At 38.0% G+C, this 21,154-nt stretch overlaps 1 protein-coding gene across 1 annotated transcript in view; it reads left to right on the forward strand.

Annotated features, from left to right (window-relative positions):
• Positions 1-21,154, forward strand: part of SORCS2 (sortilin related VPS10 domain containing receptor 2) — a 523,925-nt gene that overhangs the window by 465,848 nt on the left and 36,923 nt on the right. Inside the window, exons 12-14 of the mRNA XM_041402743.1 lie at positions 1,609-1,685; positions 8,465-8,556; positions 10,050-10,157. Coding sequence (XP_041258677.1) covers positions 1,609-1,685; positions 8,465-8,556; positions 10,050-10,157 — 277 coding nt within the window. The remainder of the gene's footprint in view (positions 1-1,608; positions 1,686-8,464; positions 8,557-10,049; positions 10,158-21,154) is intronic.

Genomic DNA, 21,154 nt, shown 5'->3' on the forward strand with positions numbered 1-21,154 from the left:
GAATTAATGTGTGAAGCCTTCCTTTTGGAGCTATTTCATTTGGTTATATTCATGGGAGGTCTAAGTTAGATATCAAGAAAAGGTTCTTCACCCAGAAGATGATTGAGCTTTAGAACAGCTCCCCAGGAAAGGGTCACAGCATTAAGCCTGCATGAGTTCAAGAAGCATTTGGACAATGCTCTCAGGCACATGGTCTGATTCTTGAGGTGTCCTGTGCAGGGCCAGGAGTTGGATTCAATGATCTTGGTGGGTCCCTTCCCACTCAACATATTCTATGATTCTATGACCAAGTAAATCTTTGCTGAATTATGTGATAAATGAGAGAATGTGCAGTGTCTTGGAAAGGTGAAAACCCAAGAAAAGCCCAAGAATGGGAAGTGGCATCTTCTGAACTGTTAGATGTAATTTAAAGGAATTAACTGACTCCTATAAATTCCCTGTTTCAATATAAATGTTGCAGTCCTGTCTGGGATGTATTTAGGGGTAAATGATGTAGAGTTATCCTATTAGTGAGTGAAGCACATGCACCTTTGATGGTCTAAATAGTGTGTATTTTAGGCAGTGTGTATTTTGGACAGTGGGTGCTGTCGTTCCTCTTGGGAACCTTTCAGCACCAGTAAGCACACTCTGTATAAACAGATCTGGTTTAGTGGTTAAAAACCAGCTATTTATATAACACACAAGTGAAATTTCATAGTGCTGTTCTAATCTCAAGTGTTTTCTTTCATAATCTCTTCTGCTTAAGAGGATTTGATAATTTTCATCTTATTTCTACTGTGACAACATGCAAGCCATATATTTAAGTCTAAGTCCCCAGGAGGATATTGTTTAGAAGGAATATTGTGCCATTAATGATTCTCCCCTAGAACATTAAGCTGCCTGATGGTTTAATAATTTGCTATTTGAAGTACTGCATGTTAAAAGATGGAGATCTATTTGGGACTGCATCTGCTGTCATCTTCCCCAAGTTTAACACTTCTGTTAACTTTGAATTCAGGTAGATGAATTCTCCTCAGTTCTATTTGTCAATATATTCAGTAATTTTCTGCTTAATATTTAGGTAAATCAAATAATTCTTCTTTCAATTATTTTGTATTTACTCTTTTTCAAAAGCCCTGTCCCATCTTTTCATGTTGCATATTACACCAGATTCTAGTCTAGCTACCACTTCGTCAAGTTTTAAAGAAAAAGTATTTCATTTTAACAGTTTGAGTTCAATGTGAATAACTTTACAGAATGTTATTAATATTTAAGCTTCTGAGTTTATGGGTGTTTCATACTTACACCTTAAATACTTGTTTCATAATAAATTTTCAGCATGCAGCAACAAAACTAAAATGTTGCTCTGACTTCTGCCTTTTGGTATTAGAATCAAGCCTCATTGCTTCCACCTCTGGACAACCTAGCAATGGAAAGGAAGACTTTGAGATTGTACATATGTGTTTTTAAAGAATTTTGCTGGTTCTACCAGAAATGAAGTAAGCCTATTCAACTATGTTTAGTTCTTGCTCTGACCTGGAAACTTGTTACACAGACTGGCATCAGGACTACATCCAATCTCTCTTGCTCATGTGGATGCAATCCTTGTTTTCTCCTCTTTTGTGGCAGGTAACCTGGGGTCCCAGTTGGTTGAGTATAAAGAAGAGATGTACATAACATCTGACTGTGGGAACACGTGGCGTCAGGTAGGAGGCATAAATCATCAAAGGAAACTGGAAATAATTGTAATGTACCAAATGTGATGAATTATGTAATGCTTAACTAATCTTTAGATACTCACTCTTTTGAAGGAGGAGGTATTATTATCTCCAGTTTGCTTGGAAACTAAGAGATTAAGAAGGTGATTTTCTAAGACTCAAATTGATCAAGCTGTCAGGTTCTGCTGAAGTTCAAATATTTTGGTCTCTTTAAGGATCCTATAAGTATCTTATGCAAAAAACATAGTGTCTGTTTAGGTTTTTAATAATTTAAGTAATCTTCCTATGCTAATGATGAAGTGGACTTGTACTAGATCTTGCAGTAAAAACATTCTGAGCTATAAGACATAGCTCAGGTACAAGGGCAAAAATTCTTCTGCTTCATAGTCTGAAATCTGTTACTAAAGCATAAACTTTTTCTTCATTGAAACTGAGACAGTGAAAAGATATTTTCAAAAAATAATAAAAATTTTGAAGTCTTTTGGCATGATTTAATAAATTCATGGAGTACAAATACCAAAGTGTTAAAAAGAGAAGAGTGATATCATAATTCTCCTTGAATTCTGAATGGATTTTCTTCCACTGACTAGTATCAGTTCAAGCATTTCACCTTTCTCATGTGTTGTTTCCTGAGCTGCTCTGTCTCAGTGTGGTGGGTTTGCCACAGGTGCCCACCAATCTCTCTCTGTCACTGCTCTCCTCAGCTGGACAGGGGAGGGAGAATATAATGAAAAGCTCATGGGTTGGGATAACAAGGGGGAAGTTGGTCACCAATTGCCATCACAGGCAAAACAGACGTGACTTGGGGGGTACTCATTTGATTGCCAATTACTAGCAGAGTAGGATAGTGAGAAATAAACCCAAATATTGCAACAGCATCTCCCTACCTCTCCCTTCATCATGGGCTCAACTTTTCTCATTCATTCTCTACCTCCCCACCCTGAGCCACACAGCGGGCTGTGGAAGGGGGCTGTGGCCAGTTCAACACACGTATCTCTGCTGCTCTTTCCTCCTCACAGGGAGGACTCCTCACACTTCCCCTGCTCCAGTGTGGGGTCCCTCCCACAGGAGACAGCTTTCAATGAACTTCTCCAACACGAGTCCTTTCCATCGGCTGTAGTTCCCCATGAGTTCTCCAGAGTGGCTGCAGCCCCTCAGGAACAGGCTGCTCCAGCATGGGTCCCCTGTGGGATCATAAGTTCTACCAGCAAACCTGCTCCAACATCAGCTTCCTATGGAGTCACAGCCTCCTTCAGGCATCCACCTGCTCCAGTGTGGGTCCTCCATGGGCTGCAGGTGGATCTCTGCTCCATCCTGGACCTCCATGGGCTGCTGGGGCACAGCTGCCTCACCATGGGCTGCTCTAGGGGCTGCAGGGGAACCTCTGCTCTGGCACTTGGAGCATCTCCTTCCCCTCCTTCTGCACTGACCTTGGTGTCTGCAGGGCTGTTCCCCTCTCATATCCTCAGCTCTTCACTCCTGCTGTAGTTGCTGTTGTGCACTTAAATACATAATCCCAAAGGCACTACTGCTGTCACTGATTGACTCAGCCTTGAGTTGAGTCAATGGACCAGTGGCATGTCCGTCTTGAAGCTGGCTGGTGTTGGCTGTAGGATGTGGGGAAATCTTCTCTAGAAGTGTCTCAAAGAAGCCACCCCAGTGGACTAAACTGCTACCAAAACCTTGTGTGCAAAGCCAATGCACTCAGCATAGGGGTATTTTCTTTCTCTATATATGTATATAGCAACAATACACAATATCATATAGATTCTACTTATACTATATATCCAGGATTTAAAAAAGCAGCCTCAAAGGACCAAAGTGTTTTCAAAACATAATTTAATTTCAGTTAAAATAGTGTTGTAGTGTTCAGCTGAAATGAAATTTTGTTATTTTCTTAGAACCATTAAGTGTGAAAATGTTCTCAGTAGTGTTACTGACTGAGCTTGGGGAATTTGAGGTTCAAAGAGAAAAATACAGACAGTTTCCTATATTACTATTGTAGGGTTCCATTAGTACTCCACAGAGTACTTTAAAAAGAATTGGGTTATTTTTGTAATGATAATATCCTTTGATGTTTCAAAGATAAAATTTTATACCAAATTCCATCTTGAAATCTAGCATACAATAAATAGGTGTTTAAATGCAAAAGCCTTTCAGGATTCACAGTGGGTACTGTGTAGAGGCCTCTCATAATTTCTTGTCAGCATTTGCCAAAGTTTTGTAGTTTTCCTGGGGTAAAAAATAAGAAGAGGAATGAGATCAAATTCATGTTTTCACTGCTTTTTATTTGTAGAGACACACGGGTAAATGAAATGTGCTACAATTTGACCCTAAGGTGCCTAATTATGCTGTAAAATAACCACAAACTGATCCCTCATTATGACAGTCAAAATGGCAAACAGCAATGCTAGCTTTATTTTAGTTGAAACTCCCATGAAGCCCTTGAAAGAGCTTACTCAATTCTAATATTCGTGATCAGAATGAAACTGTAGATTATTTTATGTATTTCATGGCCTCACTGTGCACAATTAAACAATTCTTCCAGAGGACAGCAACACATTTCCTTTCTCTGCTGGAGTTCTTAGAACAAAAGTGAAGGCTTCAGTCATGTGATACAGGAATTTAGATAATTCAGTAAATTGCAGGTCTTGTGAGCTGGTGAAATCCTGTGCTTTGGCACAACACTTTGTCTAAGTCTCTGCCTTGGAGACTTTGTGGTTGTCATGAGTGAGGGTCTGGCACCTTTCTTACAAGCTCACATGATGTTGCTGAGCTGTGTACAGAGGAGAAGAGGAGCAGTCTGTGCTTGTGTATGGAGACAGAGAATGAAGAAAAGCAAACATAAGAGACTTAGGGAAAATTGTAGTGCAAGGAATTAATTAAACCTTTCTTGTAATAATAGCAGTATTGGTTCATAGGACTGTGGATTATAGGACTGTGGGGAAGGTCAAAGATCCTGTAATTCAACAGTGTGCTCTGAGACAGCCTCAAACCTTCCATAGCCTGCATTTGATGTGGTCATATAAGGGTTCAGGAAGACTTACCTATAAACACAGCCAGAGTTCATAGACAGAAATGACTGCCTAAATAAGAGGTTTTGAAATTAAGTAAATTCTAGTGATAAATGGAAATGTTTGGGAAAAAATCAGAAGGTTGGTGAGAAGAACTGTAAACACGGTCAAGTGATGTGCAGTTGAGGTGTCAAAACCCATATATATCATACTATTAATTTTTTGTACCTCTGTGTTGGACAAGTCAAACATCTGTGTTTAGATAACATAGGCCTGTGACAAAGGCACAGTATCAAACATGGCTGAGATCCCTGCCCTGCTGCAGCAAAGACCAAAGCAGAGTGGTAAATTACACCTGTGCAAACCCCTACAATACAGGGGACTGGGTGATCCTCTGGCATGGATTCAGCTCTGCAGTGTCTGGTATGTCTCTGACCAGGTGCTGCTTCAGGGCTCCCTTGCTTGACCAGATAATGAGGATAAATTTATTGCTGCATTTCATCTGTGGTTTTGTGGTTGTTTCTGCATCCTACCTGTGTCAGCTCAAACAAGAAGCAAAACCAAGAATTGTTGTTATAAATAATCACAATAACACTTGTGCTAGTTCCAGATGTGCTTCTACCTTTCTGTTGCATAGCTGAGCTGCTTGTTGGTATATCTTGAAACCATCACTCTTTGAGGAAACCTGAAAATTGTGGCTATGTACTGTACAACATTGCTCTGTAAATAACAGCAGTGCTTTAGGAGCTGATTGGAAAGCAGCTTAAACATCCATGCCATGAACTGGACTGTAGAAGAAAAGAATCTCACCTTGGCATTATCATGAAATATGTGGGCTTAGAATCACAGAATCATTAAAGTTAGAAAAGACACTTAAGTTCACTAAGTCCAACCATTAACTTAAGTGCCAAGTGGACCAGGAAGATGTAGGCTAACATGAACTCGTTTATTTGAAAGGTTTCTCTGTCTATTATACCAGGAAAACAATATAATAAATGTGTTAATGAACATGAAATGTTAGGATACTCTGTTAAGTGCTAAGGATTACCTTATGTATACGTATGAGTGTTTTTATTTTAATACTAATTTCTGTTCACAAGTCTGATTGTTGTTGTTATTTCAACAGCATCTGTTACAATACTGTACTTGAAATATAGCAAAGTATTTATGCAGCAAAGAGTAAGAGGAAAGTCTGGATTTCAAAGAAAATGGTATAAATAAAAGGAAAAAGTCAGCAGTAATAAACCTTTCACATTTGATCTGCTACCAGAGTAGTTCTTGCAGCAACAAAATGTTCAGCGAAGATAATGAGGTTACACAGAAAGCCTTTTGGATGTCTAGAAGCTAAATCTAGATCTCTGGAGCTTTAGTCTGGTGGTTTTTTGTTGGAATATTATTTATCTGTGTCAAATCCTTGTGTATCAAAGCAACTTGAAAAACCTTCAGTTAAGTGAGAATACATGTTTTCCTGCAGGCATCTTAGGAGATAGATGGCAACACTCCTAAGCACAAGAAAAAAGGATGTAATTCCAGCCTTTCAACCCTGAGAATGTCCAACTGGCTCATTCTGTGTAGAAAAGCTTCTGTTTCCAGATTTAAATTTAGTAATGGATATCACCTCATGAAATAAAAACATAATCTCAGGAGTTTTTGTTTATTCTTGCAACTTCTGTATTGCAAAGTAAAATTGTATGGCATATATTTCTCTAGAACCACTTAAATATGCTCTCACTGATTTCATGGAGCTATCCCAATTTCTTCCAACAGATATTCTGGCCTGAAATAACTGCTGAAGTGTTGGGACAGATGTAGGAAGAAAAGCATTTACAGCAGAAGGAAGAGGATAGAATAGAAGTTGATATTGTGATTATAAAGCACAAAACACGCACAAAAAAAATTACAGAAATAGGTTATAAAAATCTTTTTCTGTAGTGGCTGGCTCGTAGTAAGGATCAGAATAGATTTATTGCCTGCCTTAGTGGAGAGATGTATATCAGAATTTGTAGCCTGCTGTGAACTCACATATCTCATCTTCATAGGTCTGAACTTCATCTCTCACACTGGGACCACCTTTGCCTCGATCCTTTGCAAACTGTTTGTCTTGGGGTTTTTTACCAGAAAGTAGAGATAAACGTTTACTTTTGTGATAAACAGGCATGAAACTGTTCATTCTTTTCAATGTATTGAAGATGAATAATTGTTTTCATAAGGCTTTCATACATTTTGTTTATAAAAAGTTTGAAGTGAGTGTGTGCAAGAAGAGCATGAAATAACAACTTCATTAATATGCCTGTAATGTGTGCTCTGTGCTTTATAGTGTGCTAAAGCAGGGTTATTAAAATGCTATGTGAAGACCTACCCTGGTGCTTTTCTGGGGAAGGCTGATTTGCATTAAGTGGTGCAGGTATCAGCTTCCTTTATCTTTGGTGCTGAAGCTATGGGAGACTTGGTGTCCCAGCACATCCTGTTGCATTTTGGTTTGAGGGAAAGTTCAAACAAAGTTTAGAGGAGGATCAAAACTCGGCTTGCTTATCTGACTCCAGCTGATCTCATCCTTTTGAAGTGCATCTAAAATTAATGTCTGTCCTTTACTGAATTCTCTTCTAAAATATGCAGCTGGGGGAATGAGTAGGTTGGACTATCAATGCCTCTTATCAGGGTTTTGCTGTAAACTGGCAACACTGAAAAACTGATCAGACACTTGAAGCCCTAGGATTCCCATAAAATATGTTCTTACTAGATCAGAGGAAGACTGAGTTCTCAACCCAAATTAAATGCTTCCTATTTTTGAAGTAATTGTGAGTGTGCTGTAAGAGATTTTCACCCCAGCTCCAGCTCAGTCTTTCTGAGAAATGCTCTAAATGTAGCATTTCATTTTGCCAAAAGAAGAAAACAATTTAGTATTGTCAGTATTTTTTCATTTACAAGGCAAAGTAAAGCTAACTTTATTGTTTTCACCTTTGCTTTGTCAAAGCATACGGAAGACTGCATGAAGGCTAAGTGTGTATAATTCTCACATATCACTTGGTTTTGTGTTTAATGAAGTACAGAGGTTAATAACAAAAGTAAATACTGTCTTAAAACAGATTTTAGATGGAAAACAAGAAAGGTGCTTTTATTTTAGCACTGCTGATAACCTCTAGAAAAGGAATTAAAATAATTTATGATGTTTTTAATCCTTTATACCATTAAATAAATATTACATGTATCTTGGTTCCAAACTCACAGTGGTCTCCATGGGACAACACATAATATTTGAACTTAAACTCACTGACACTGGAAATGCAGAAAACATGCTTGCACCAATTATTTTACATTCTGTAGGTTCTGGGGAATATGTGAGATAGTCACTGACAGCAGTACTTTTCCTTTTTTTCTTAGAATTGGACTACAAAGCATTTCATTCTGCAGGATACACAGACTATGGCAAACACCGAAGGTGATGGGTCACTTGGTGATATATAACAGGAAGGAATGCAGAATGTATACTATGAGAAACATAAGCTTGGGCTAAAATCACTTTAGGCAGTTTAATCTGACTGTGATTTGAACCTGAACATTTTCTGATTCACCTACTTAGCTTTCTTTTCTTTTACAGCTGGGAGAAATATAAGACTTAACCTGACTTTTATGTTCTTTTCAGTTTGAAGTGTGGACATTATAAAACATAAGTCTCTTAATTCTTTGCTTGTTCATTTTATTTCAGCTGTTCTGTACATTTGCTTAGCTGGCCTTTCTTTGTCTGACTTGTAGGTCTTTGAAGAAGAGCACCACATCTTGTACTTGGACCATGGTGGAGTTATTGTGGCTATCAAAGACACCTCTATCCCTCTGAAAATACTCAAGTAATTCTCCAGTCAATTAGAGTAGAGTTGTTATGTACTCAGGACCTCAGGCAAAGTTCAGAGTTTAAGATAAGCATTTCATTGTGATCATGTACGAAGCACAGGTGGAGTCAGCTTAATTTAACATTCATTGAGTCAACAAAAATGCAGTTGGATGTTTACTTAAGATTACTTCATGCTGCTGAAGATACCATGGCATCATGCATAATAAAATTCTCTTGCATAAGTGTAGGCATTTTTTGCTTAAAAGACTGTTCTGGAACTCTGCAGTAGAAGCCATGTTCAGAATAATTATCTGCTACTGGTAGCACCAGCAGTACATGTCAGGGATGCTCAGCCTGTGCTGCACATGTGGCTTAGGTGTGCAGTCAGGAGAGTTCATTGATACTGTAAAGTCTCTGTCCCCTCCAAGGGCCATAGGGAACTTGGAGAATAGCCCTGAGTTTCTCTGGCAAGAGCAATATAATGCAGAGCTTGGGAGCCAACAGGTGAAGGACTTCTTTGTGCTTGTGTGCTGTGTAATTTGGTGTGGCAGAATCACAGCTCATCTGAGATATTCATGCGCAAATAACTGCAGTGTGCATAGATCTTCTCATAGGTGACAGTGCAGCAAATGGGCTTCTCAGCCTGTTTGGCAGGAAAGGTTTGTTGCAAAGCAATTTGGTATAAAAGATCAAGTTTTAGACTGCATGATAGTGCAGCAAAACTTGGTAACCTTGTGTAATGGCACACAGAACTATAATCTTCAGCATAAAAATACATCCTTAAAAAAGACATTAAAAAGCATAAAAAGACATCTTTATCACTTGTGAATTGGCTTATTTTTGCAGAACTGTGTTATATACATGAATAGGAACTAGGCTCTGTACCTGGTTATCTGGACTGAAAGCCATCATTAACCTACTGTCCAAAAGACCTGAAGGAAATGTACAGAAAAAAAGACTTTGACTTATAAGTTTTGGCATGCACATTTGAAATATGTTTTGAAATATGTTTTGCCAATTCATTAGTATCTTTTTCAAATGTTTAAGTGGATGGCCATGTTTAAGTGGATGGCAATGTTTAAGTAGCAGCCATGAAGGGCCACCCTCATACTGGTTCCTGGAGTTAGTGCACCTCCCATGTTTTAGCAGTTGGCCTCTCATGTTTCACTGGCCTCTGCTTAATAGGTCTATAGCTCAGAGACTAGAAAGAATGAAATGTGAATTAATTTGCTTTTGAATCTTCAAGGTGGCAAGATAATTTGTTGACAGAGCTCAGTTTTTAATCAACCTGAGGAATTTTATTTTTGTGGAAAATTTATTACACCTTCTCATAAAAATGTGAATCCCTGGATGAGTTGCAGAGGAGATCACATTAATATCATGCACTGTCTAGGCACACTCTATTTTATGATTGAAAATCCTAAGCTTTAGTAGTGAGGGGATTTTTGAAGTGCATTCTGCTTTGTATACCAATAGTTGTAAATGAAAATGTTTTGTGTTTTTTTACAGATTCAGCATAGATGAAGGGCAGACCTGGAGCACACATAATTTTACCAGCACTTCTGTCTTTGTAGATGGACTGCTTAGTGAACCTGGAGATGAGACACTGGTCATGACGTAAGGTTTTGGTTTCACCTCTGTTTTCAGGGCTCTCTCTGTGCATGCATTTGCATAGATTTTCAGCTGTACATGTTTGAGATGGTCCTTGAGTCAGTGGCTTTTGCTTCCCACAGTCACACAGACACTTACAGTAATGTCTGAACCTTCCTGGTATGTAACCTGTCTTTGGAATCATCTGACTGCAGTATTTCAGATGTTAAAGATTATGTTCAAATGAAATCTTGCAAAGTTACCACTGGGGAGAGAGGAATACTAGGACTGCTTTACAAATCTGAAAGATGCAGGGGAACAAATAACTATTTCCTCTTGGGGTTTTTTTTTTTTTTTTGTTTTGTTTTTTTTCTGTTTGTTTGGGATTTTTTGTTTTGCTTTTGGTTTTTTCTTTGGGTTTTTTTTTTTTTGTTGTTGTTTTCTACAGATTTTTAGTCAGACATCAGAAATGTTAAACATCTATTGTCTTCACTGTGTAAATAACTATAGTGTTGTCTTAGTAAATAGCACTGCGGTACTTGATGTAAGCAAGCACTGTGCTATCAAATATTTGTTTTATTCTGTGCAGTGACAGAGGCATATGCGGTGAATAGAGTTAAAAATAACAAAATTCTGCAGCTCAGAATTGTTTATCCTGTTTATCTGTCTTTTTCCAAAGGATCAGGGACATCTGGATCTGAGCTGCACATTTTGCTCCATCTCTAAGATAAAAGCTAGTATTTTAGAAGTGTCTGAGAGTAAAAAACACCTGTCCAGCAAGGGAGAAAGCACGTGCTGTCTGCAGCCAGAGAGGGGAGTGCACTGAGGGCAATGCACACAGGTTGTTGTGTGGGCTCCTATTGCAACAGTTTGGGTGATTCTTTATATGGAGCTCAGTGTGCTCGTGACAGGCTTTTTCTCCCAGGAGTTACAAACAGAGCTGCCTTTGACATGTACCAGTAGCATATTCCCCAGGGAAAAATAAATTAATAGCCCAGTGTATAAAGGACCCTCAGCAAAGCAGAAATCCTACCCAATGTAGTTCAAAGGGCTGTGCCAAGTTCATAGCGCTGTGCAGAGGTGGGATTTGGTCTGTTGCTTGTTTCTCTCTTTCTTCACTGCCCCATTTATCCTCCATTATACATCTACAGCCTGAGAAGAACAGTATTATCCCATCATCTTTCCCTTCTCTCAAATACAGGTTTATTTATGATATAATATATGCCACATGGAGACACTTATGCCTCTGAATGAGGGATTTCCATTGATTTCAGTAAAAGTAGATAGATAAAACCTTATCCCAAACTGTACTTACTGGCGGATAAAATGATGTGTGGTGACTGTATGCACTGGGCTTGGGTTTTTTTCCTTATTTAGTATCATTAAAAACTCATTCTGTGAAGATGTGCTTAAATATCTGGCTGAATGGGCTAAAGAGCTCTTGTAGAACATGATGCCTTTCTAAAATCATCTATCTATCTAAAATACATGGAGCTGTTGCTAGATTTGGTACATGAGCCCAAATTGACAACAAAAGCATCATGTCACTTGTTGCACAGCAAGAGTCTGACTAGTGTGTGATGCCAGGCTTGTAGGATCTCACTTTTTAGCTAGTTTTACTGAGCATGGAGGGCCTCAAACCTTTAATAGCACAGACTGGCCCTGAAGATATGTGCAAATTTCCTACCAGATTCTAAAGACAATGAGAAGAATAAACCTGCAGTATGTGTTTCATTGTTGCTATTGTATCAACTTCCTTGTCTCTCCCGCTGCTTTTGACTGTTTTACCTTCAGGGTGATGATGTCAGCCCAGTGGTGCTCTGTCTGACTTTGTGTTGAGACCTTTTGTCATTCTGTCTGGCTTAGTTAATTTTTTCCTGAAAACTTATTCTCGTACTAAGTTATGGTGCTTGACTTAATCTACAGTGATTTGTTGCTTTTGAGAAATACACATTCCCTGGAAAAAAACCCAGAAATCAACTATGCCATCTTTTCATTTTGTTAGAATTTTCTTCCAAGTAGAACATGGTAATATGAACTTGTGAATGGTAATGGAAATAAATTGTGTCTTTCACCTTAAGGAATCCCCAAATCCATTGCCAAGGACCTAGTTTGATCAATTTTCCTAGTACAAGAATTTGATTTTCTCCCTTTGGTATGGAACGTGTTTGAATAAGGACTTTGAATAAAGAGTATGATGTCAAAATCTGCATAAATTAGGAGCAATAGCATAATTCTGAAGTGGAAAGGTAATAACTGAAAAAATGTGTAGCAAAATTAAGGAATAGACAGTATTTCATTTAAAGCTTCTAGAATAAACTCACGAAAGAGTCAAAGAATATTTTACGTGTCCTGAAATTGACTGTTAAGGTAAAATCCTGGTTTCACTGAAGTCAGTCTGTGCGTAAGAGATTTCTCATTCTCCAGCATCGTGTCTAGGATATTGACTGGACTTGTAAGTGGCTTCCATTTGAATTCCAGTTCTGTCCTAATTTATCCAGAATCATAAAATCACAGAATGGTTTGTGTTGGAAGGGACCTTTGAGACCATTTAGTTCCACCCCTCCTCTCATGGGCAGGGACACCTACTAGAATAACTGGCTCAAAGCCCCATCCAGCCTGGCCTTGCAAACTTCCAGGAATGGAGTATCCACAGCTTCCCTGGACATGGTCCAACACCTCCACATCCTTCTTGTGTTGGGGACCCCAGAGCTGGATGCAGCACTATGGGTGGGCTCTCATGAGAGTGGACAGAGTGGCAGAATCCTCTCTCTTGCCCTGAGGCCCACAGTGCTTTGGGTGAAGCCCAGGATAAATTTGGCTTTCTGGGCTGTGAGCACACGCTGCTGGCTCACGTTGAACTTCTTGTCAATCAACAGCCACCACTCCTTCTCATCAGGGCTGTTTTTAACTCATTCTTCCACCCAGCCTGTGTTTGTGCTTGAGATTGACCCAAACCAGGTGCAGGACCTTGAATTTGGCCTTGTTGAACTTCATGAAGTTCACACAGACCCACCTCTCAAGCCTTCAAGGTTCCTCTGGATGGCATCCCTTCCCTCCAGTGTGCCAGCCACACTACTCAGTTTGGTGTCACTGACAAACTTGCTGAGGGAGCACTTGATCACACTGTCCATGTTCCAGCAAAGGTGTTAAACAGCACTAGTCCCAATACTGATCTCTCAGGAGTGTCACTCATGACTGTTTTCCATTCCAAAGTGAAGTGGTCTAGTAAGCTTTACTGCAGAAACAGAAAAACGTGAACCTGGTTGTCTCAAGTCTTCATTTCAGAAAGTTTTGTGTTATCTCCAAAACAGAGAGGAAAGCCAAATGTTGACTTGTCAAAAGTTTTCATAAAACTCAGTTGTCATCTGTCAGTCAACATTAATCTAAATCATTCATCGAAATCCCCTGCAGTATTCAAGATACGTACATACAAGTGCTAAGGATGTGCTCTACAAAAGACGTAGTTAAGATTTTTAGGAGTTTTAGTGGTAAAGTATTCAAAAACATTAGGAAACTAATTCTGTTTTCGATCTGTCTAGACTTCCATTTCTAAAGAGACCTAGTTAGGAGTTTAGGAAAGATAAGCAATAAAGTATCCATAAATTTTAGGAAACTTGATCTGTGTAAAAATCAACTTCTAAATGAGGAGCTCAAATCCAGTATTTATTGCTAAATGAATAAGTAAGGTTTGCTAAGAAATTTGCTCAACTGGTATGTTTTTATCAAAATAGTGCATGGACTAGTAGGTTTTATTTTGTTCTAAATTTGTGACAAGGAAACTTACTGCAACCCCCTTGAACAATACTGAACAATATTTTATAGTTGGGAAAAATTGCTTGCTAATACTGGATTGAGTAATGGCCTAACTGTGCAAAAGGAAGAATTTTTTTGTGTCTGAAATATTGATGTTCCTCTCCAGAGGAAATAGTTAATGTAATGAAAGTTTCAAACCTGTTGAAAATGCTTCTAAATCACATCTCAGCTTCTGGGAGTGTTTCCCAAACCAGGTTATTTAGATTGCAGTGTAACCCCAGTAGGCACAATAACCATGATACCACAGACCATAGCCCCTTTTAAAAGGCCAATAAGAGGTTACATGAAAGAACTGCTTTTCTTTATGTCAGGTAGAATCAAAATCTTCCTTGTGGGTAATTGTATTTTTTCCACAAGGCTATTTTTTTTTTTTGTATTGTCTCATAGAATAACAACTTTGGATGCTGCTGGGAACTTTATGACATCTCTGAACTCCTGCATACATGTTTTGCTGTCCTGAATGCCCATTGTGCTCCTTTTGGGTTCCTGGGTGATCATGGAAACAGGGAGATAGCCTAATTTTAACTTAATCAAAACCAGGTTAATATTAATAGGTGTTAGACGTTTTGTAGAGCCGTCTGGGTTTTTTTAACTGTTGATTCTGCTAGGAATGTCAACCTCACCTTTAACAATATCAACAGCAGTCAACATTACATGTACTTTGTGGAGCATATTATCACACATGGCAGGATATTCCTTTTCCTGTTCTCTTTGAGTATCTTACTAGGTGAAGCTGTTTTGAATTCTTTTCTATTGACTTCCTCACACTGCAACACTTATAAAAGGTAGATAAAGCCTCATTATGATGGAAAATAGCTGATTTCTGAAGGCAAATTCTAGGCTTTCTTTTCAGCTGGTTAATGTCTTGAATGAAAATCATTGCTCAGTTATGAAATGGTTGTTCTGCTCTCTGCATAAGAAGGAACATACCTGAGAGTAGATAGAGGAAACATGCATTGAAAGCATTGGAAAAGCAAACTGCTTCTTCTGTTCCAATCTAATCTAGACATCAGCTAATGCAGATGTACAGATCTCTCTTTAGCAGCAAACCTAATGCTTTTGCTGTCACCTCTGTGGACACAGATGTTAGCAGAGCAAGTCAAAGCGTTTCAGTGTCACTGCCAACTTGTGACCTTGGAGTCAAGACCTGGTACTGCCCCAGTCTCTCCCTCTGCTCAAATAAAATTTAGTGGGTAAAGTTTGTTTTTTCAATTTCTTTCCTTGCAGTTTCATAGTGTAGTCAGAAGCACAGGAACAGGATCCTTTCAGTGTCATTTAAAGCCCATATTTAATACATTTTTAAGACAGATCTGTTAATATATTTGAGAAAGAAGAACTGAAAAGTTAGGAATCCTTGTTCTGTAAGAATCTGTTATCACCTTGTCCCTATTTACAGGAGGAGAGCACAGAAAAGGGTGATGTGACTTTTTCATTCAGAATAGGCTTTGTGTAATTTTAAACCCTTGTCACAGAGAGAGCACCTGAAGCTTTGATCCTCTAACTATGCTTCCCTTTTAGTTTCTATTTCAAATAAATAACCATTACTAACTTAGACACCAACTAAATTTTTTAACACTTTATTTACTTTTGGTTGGGGGCCTTGAATATTTTTTTTTTGCTCTCATAATGAAGGAACCACAATTTAGATGACTGTAGTCTATGAACTCTAGCTCTGCTAGGTGAAGTCTGAATTAAGAATTTCTAATTGTGATGACACTTGCTTTTTAAATATATGAGCAGGAAAGAGAGTATTAGCTAAAGAATTATGACATTTTGCAAGTATCCCAGATTAATTTGATCCTTAAGATGAAAACAAAGACTTGAATTATGTAAAAGCTATCCTAGACAGTGTCATATGTTTCTCTTTAAACAATTTTGTTCACTGTCCACCTTGTATTTACTTCTGCATAAGACATTAGGCACTAAATCTGCAATGTTTTCCAAACAGCATGTGTGTTAAAAGGTTGTTCTTGGACAGGAACTTATGAAATGGATGGGAAAAAATGCTGGATGTAATTCGCAAATATCATGGAGCCGCTGAACTCCTGGATGAAGAGGAAACACCCTCATGCTGCTTCTCCCCAGCCCTTCTCAGAACCTAAGAATTCATTTCCGTTCTTTTTCCCCAAAAGAGCTAAAACCAAGATGTTTTGGCATTAAAGAATGAATGGCAATTATTAGCTTATGGGAACAGGAAACAATGAAAAAACATATTTTGGTTCAATTTCAACTAAATTGTTTCCTCCCTTCATTTTTCACTTTGGCAGCCAAACCAGCCCAACCAAGAAACCCTACTCTTCTCTTTAGTGTATTAAGTATATGCATGTGTTTGTAGTTTAAGGCATTTAAATCATAAATGTCTCAGCATATTTGCACATGATCTCTTGTATACACAAGCACTTTTTATGTGCAGTTGCTTTATGTAGGCAGGTGTCTACTTTTGCACATGGAAGCATTCATCATTTCTGTAGTTGCAATTTAGGAAGGCCACTGAAATGTGACCTCTGTTATGTTCTTTTGGAGAATTAGAAAAATATGCTGAATTATAATCTTGATGTGTAACAGACTGAAGCTTGAATCTCACATTACTTTCATCCATTTTACCAGAAGGAACCCTCTGACTTATCTAGGTTTTTGTTGATTTTACAATGGTGTAATGGAAGCAAAGACAACTGTTGGAAGGAAAGCTCATCTAATAAAGATTCACTTGTCATTTTCTCCTTTGAAAATAGTAGGCTTTAAATATCACTGTAGGACATATTCATGGCTGTCTCTGCCAACCCATATCCCCTTGGAAAATCTTTCAATAATATTATTCCTGTGAGTTGAGGATAGTGCTGCCTGTTGGCAGTGGCTACACTAAAGTACATCCTTCCCTGCCACCATCTCATCAATTTACTCCTCAGCTAGGTAATTTCTACACAGATTTTGGCACGTCTTGCTGTATGTTCAAAGACACTGTAATAATATGAACCACAACAGGCAGAACAAAAAGAAAATTGTCACATTTATTTGCTTTTTCAGGGATATTGTCATCATTTGTAACAAAGGTCTATGTGAGGCAAAGGACTCAGCTCTTTGAACTCACCATAAATTGACAAGAGACTTCTAACTAATCCTTTTATGTAGAAGATAACTGAGAAAGATGCTGGTTTTTTTATGTAAATGGTCTTTGATATCTAGTGAACTGTAAGGTAGATTGAATATTTAATCTGAAATTGCAATATTCTTATAAAAAATTAGCAGAGAGGTCTGAGAGCTAAAAAATATACAAAACAATAAGTTCACTGACCATTCTATTTCCTTCTCATATGATTTACTGCTGGAAGGGAGACCTCGTATTCAGAACAAGGTACAAATATAATTTTTTGACAAAGCTCTGTGACTGCTTCCATTTAAAAGGAGACAGAAAGAATTGTTAAAACAATTAACTAGCATCTCTCATAGTGTGGTTTCCTTTCCCAGCTTGATCATATACTCACTGTTAGCTACTTAGAGGTTTAGATCTGTAAAGAATTTTGGGTACATGCTTGGACAGCTTTAATTAGATGCTCTCCAGAGGCATTTAGACATATTATCCAAGAGAGAGCCCTTGAGATTGCCAATATCACCTGTATGTGGGGCTCTCAACTGTCTGATTCCAATCCTAGGTTCTGCTGTCAGTAGCTCTGTACTTTTGAAGTCTCTTTCAAAAAAACCAGAGGCCCTGCTCCACCCCCAAGTGGCATATCAAGTTAGCAGAGTGTTGCCAACAGGGCAGCTCAGCACTGTGCAGACACTCTGCTGCAGTGTCCTGCTCTGAACATCACAGTTGATGGCAAACTCATACAGAGGAGAGCAAAAGCCACTGCAGCACTTGGAGATTAAGGCAGTGAGTCTAGAATGAAAGAGGTTTCTGATTTAAAACAAAAGTGACTGTGCGTCACACAATTGTCATCGCTAGTCATCAGTACAACTGCAAAACTTGCACAGTTGCTACATCAAACATCTGAATAAATTCCCCATGTCACCTTTGTGACCGTGGTGGGAAAATCCTGCAGGATCACTCCCACCACTCTGAGGTCTTTGATTGTTCTCAGGTATTCATGAGTAAAGCAAAACACACAGGCAGGAGATGACACAGCTACTACTGCTCACCTGAACAAGGAGTCTCTATGGAATAAGTCTTGTCTATTGAACAGAATTTACTGGAAAACATTATCATTGCATATAATTTCTGTTAAATTAACTCTGCCTGATTATGAGCTTTATCAGGAACAGAAATAACCAGCAATCCTCCAGTAAATAGTTTAAATGAGTTAGCTTAAAAACTGCATTAAACTGTCTTATCTATCAAATCATGCAATCAAATTGAAAAATTATGTGCTCATAAATGAACTAGGAACAAATGTACAAAGTTGTTATGGCAACTGAAACACTGAAGTTAAAATTATGGATCCTAAATCCTTGCAAATAAAAATAAATTAATTTCCAAGGTAATTGGAATTTCTTCCAAAAATTATTTATTGCAGCATCATCTTTTATAGTTTCAACAGAATTGATTTGATGACTTTCTAATGAAATATAGTTAATCAAGAGGAAGGTTTTAGTAGCTTATGGATTGCTATCATCTTGATATATAACTTCTAGTCATCAGTTACACTTGCTGCACCATTCCAGTTTTTTTCATTCATATGATTTTATTAATCATATATATTATATATTTTGCACCTGAGCAATTATATTGTGATTGCTGTTATGTATTGCTTCATTGTAGCTCATATTTTTGTCTAATCCATTGAATCCTACTTAATGCCTGCCTTAGTTACTTTGAAAAATACTTCTTTTTTATTCTAGTTATCTTTAGCAGTACATTTAAATGTGCTCATGTGAGTTGTCTGCAACACATGCTACTGCAGCAACAACATTAATAATAATTAAGACTTTTTTCAAACAGTTTGCTAAAATGGATGTGTGTAAAATGCTGCATTCCTTGGAAAATTTACCCTAGGAATTACAAAGCTGTATGTCTGTATTTTTAATGGAGTTTGTACTGGGACACTTCCTTAAATCTTTGGGATTTTATTTAAGCCAGAGATTGTTGGGAACACAGGTGTCATTATTACTGTGCTCTGTGAGAACATGGTATTCAGTCTGTAGAATCAGAACAGCCATAATGGAAATTAGTTTTTGGGATTTTTTGTTGCTTTCCTTTTTTTTTTTTTTACCCAAGAGGCTGTATCAACATGAAGAAATGTCATTTCAGTCTTCTGCTAAAAATCCACGGAAGAGAATGTTGTAGCTCTCCCCGTGAAACAGTGACTTTGCTTTTTGCACATATGGTTTGTACATAGCTGCCATATTATCCCAGTAGATTTTGCATAATTTCCAGAATATTTTCTATAGTTTTTCTGACATCATGGGGTGTGGAACTGGGCAATATTTATCTAACCTCTGTCTATAATCCTGATATTTTCTAATTTCTCACTCTAGTGGAGCAGAATGAACTTCAACATCTTGAATCATTACTTCTACAGAATTCTAGAATCATAAAATCGTTGAGGTCGAAAGTGACCTCTGGAGATGATCTGGTCAAACCACTTTGCTCATGCACACCCACCCAGAGCCAATCACACAGAGCTATTCCCAGATGGCTCCTGAATGTCTCCGAGGGTGGAGACTCACAACCTCTGTGGGCCCCTGTAACAGTGCACCCTCACAGCAGAAATGCTGATTCCTGATGTTCAGAGAGGATTTCCTGTGTTTCATTTGGAGTCTGTTGCCTCTGGTCCTGTCACTGGGCACCACTAAAGACCTGGTTCAAGTCCTAGCAAAGAATCTTCTTCTACCTTCCGTCCAGGTATTTATAGACAGATTTTGACAGTTTCCTGAGAGCCTTCTCTTATTTGGGCTGAACAGTCCTACTTCTCTCAACCTCCCCTCTTACAAGAGCTGCTCCAGCTCCTTCATCCCCTTCACAGCCTTTTCTGGGACTGCCTTCAGTCATTCCATCTCTCTCTCTACAGGGGAGCCCAGAACTGGACCCAGTTCTTCACATGTAAACCCACCAATACTGAGGAGAAGGAATTAGAGAATGATGTGGCAGTATCTTTTAAGTTTATCCTTGTCCTTCGTATTTCTTGCCCTTCCTCCCGGTCTCTTTGATGACAGCTCTTTACTCTGTAACAAGACTCTGCAAACATTTTGTTGTACTTCTCAGCTTCATCTATTCCAGTGAAAAACCTAATTCTTTCAATCATTCTTCATTGGTTACATTTTCTAAGCAGCTTATGAGTCATTTTGCCCCTCTTCAAATTCATTTTTAGTGGGTCTGTAAATATGCATATGAAATCCAAAATTAGACACAATATTCTTCCAGAGGCCTTACCAGTGCCAAGTTTATCAAAATAATTACCTCCATGTCTTCTGTTTTTGAGTTCTGAATACAAACTAGAATTAGTCTTTCTTATTTTGCAGCAACACTGCATTCTTGTTTTAATTCCACAGAATTCCCAAAGTCTTTATTTGATATTTGAAAGTTATTTTCCCTTTTGGTTTCTACCTTTGATATGGGTTTGGGTTTCTTTTTTCCCAAGGAGTACTTTCTGCTTTGTTTTGGAGTATGCCATCTTATTGATTTCTGAACATTGCTTCCATCAATTTCCACTCCCTTCCTTATGTGTTACCTGCAAAATTTTTTGTATTTCTTTTTTGACCACAATTATTAATGAAAATATTGACTGTGGACTCATCATATCTTTGTGATACATATCTCAAAATATTCTTTATTTGATAACCACCTTTTGAAAGTGGATTCTTCTAATTCAATATGTATTTCCATTCCTGTTCACAGTGATTTTATCTACACTATTTTCTTTTTTACTTTGAGACAATGTCAGGTAGAAATGTGTAGCAGTTTTAACAAAGGTCAAAATATACTACATTTTTTTTCTTTCCTTTATCCACTAAGCCAGTTGCCCTGTAAAAGGAGAAAATTACATTAGTTTGACATGATTTGGTTTTGATAAATCCGTAGTAGCTGTTTGTTATCATTTTAATTATCTCCAAGGTGCTTAGAAGTGGATAGCTCAATAATTTGTTTGGTATCTCTGTGGATATCAAAATTAATTCTCTAACTCTCTGAGCTCTGTTTTGCTCTTTTCTATCTCTGGTTCTATATACACACATAAATGTGTATGTGTGGTTGTGTGTGCATATATATATATATA

The sequence above is a fragment of the Onychostruthus taczanowskii genome, unplaced genomic scaffold, assembly GCF_017590055.1.
Source record: "Onychostruthus taczanowskii isolate IOZ18803 unplaced genomic scaffold, ASM1759005v1 scaffold2, whole genome shotgun sequence".
NCBI classification, from domain to species: domain Eukaryota; kingdom Metazoa; phylum Chordata; class Aves; order Passeriformes; family Passeridae; genus Onychostruthus; species Onychostruthus taczanowskii.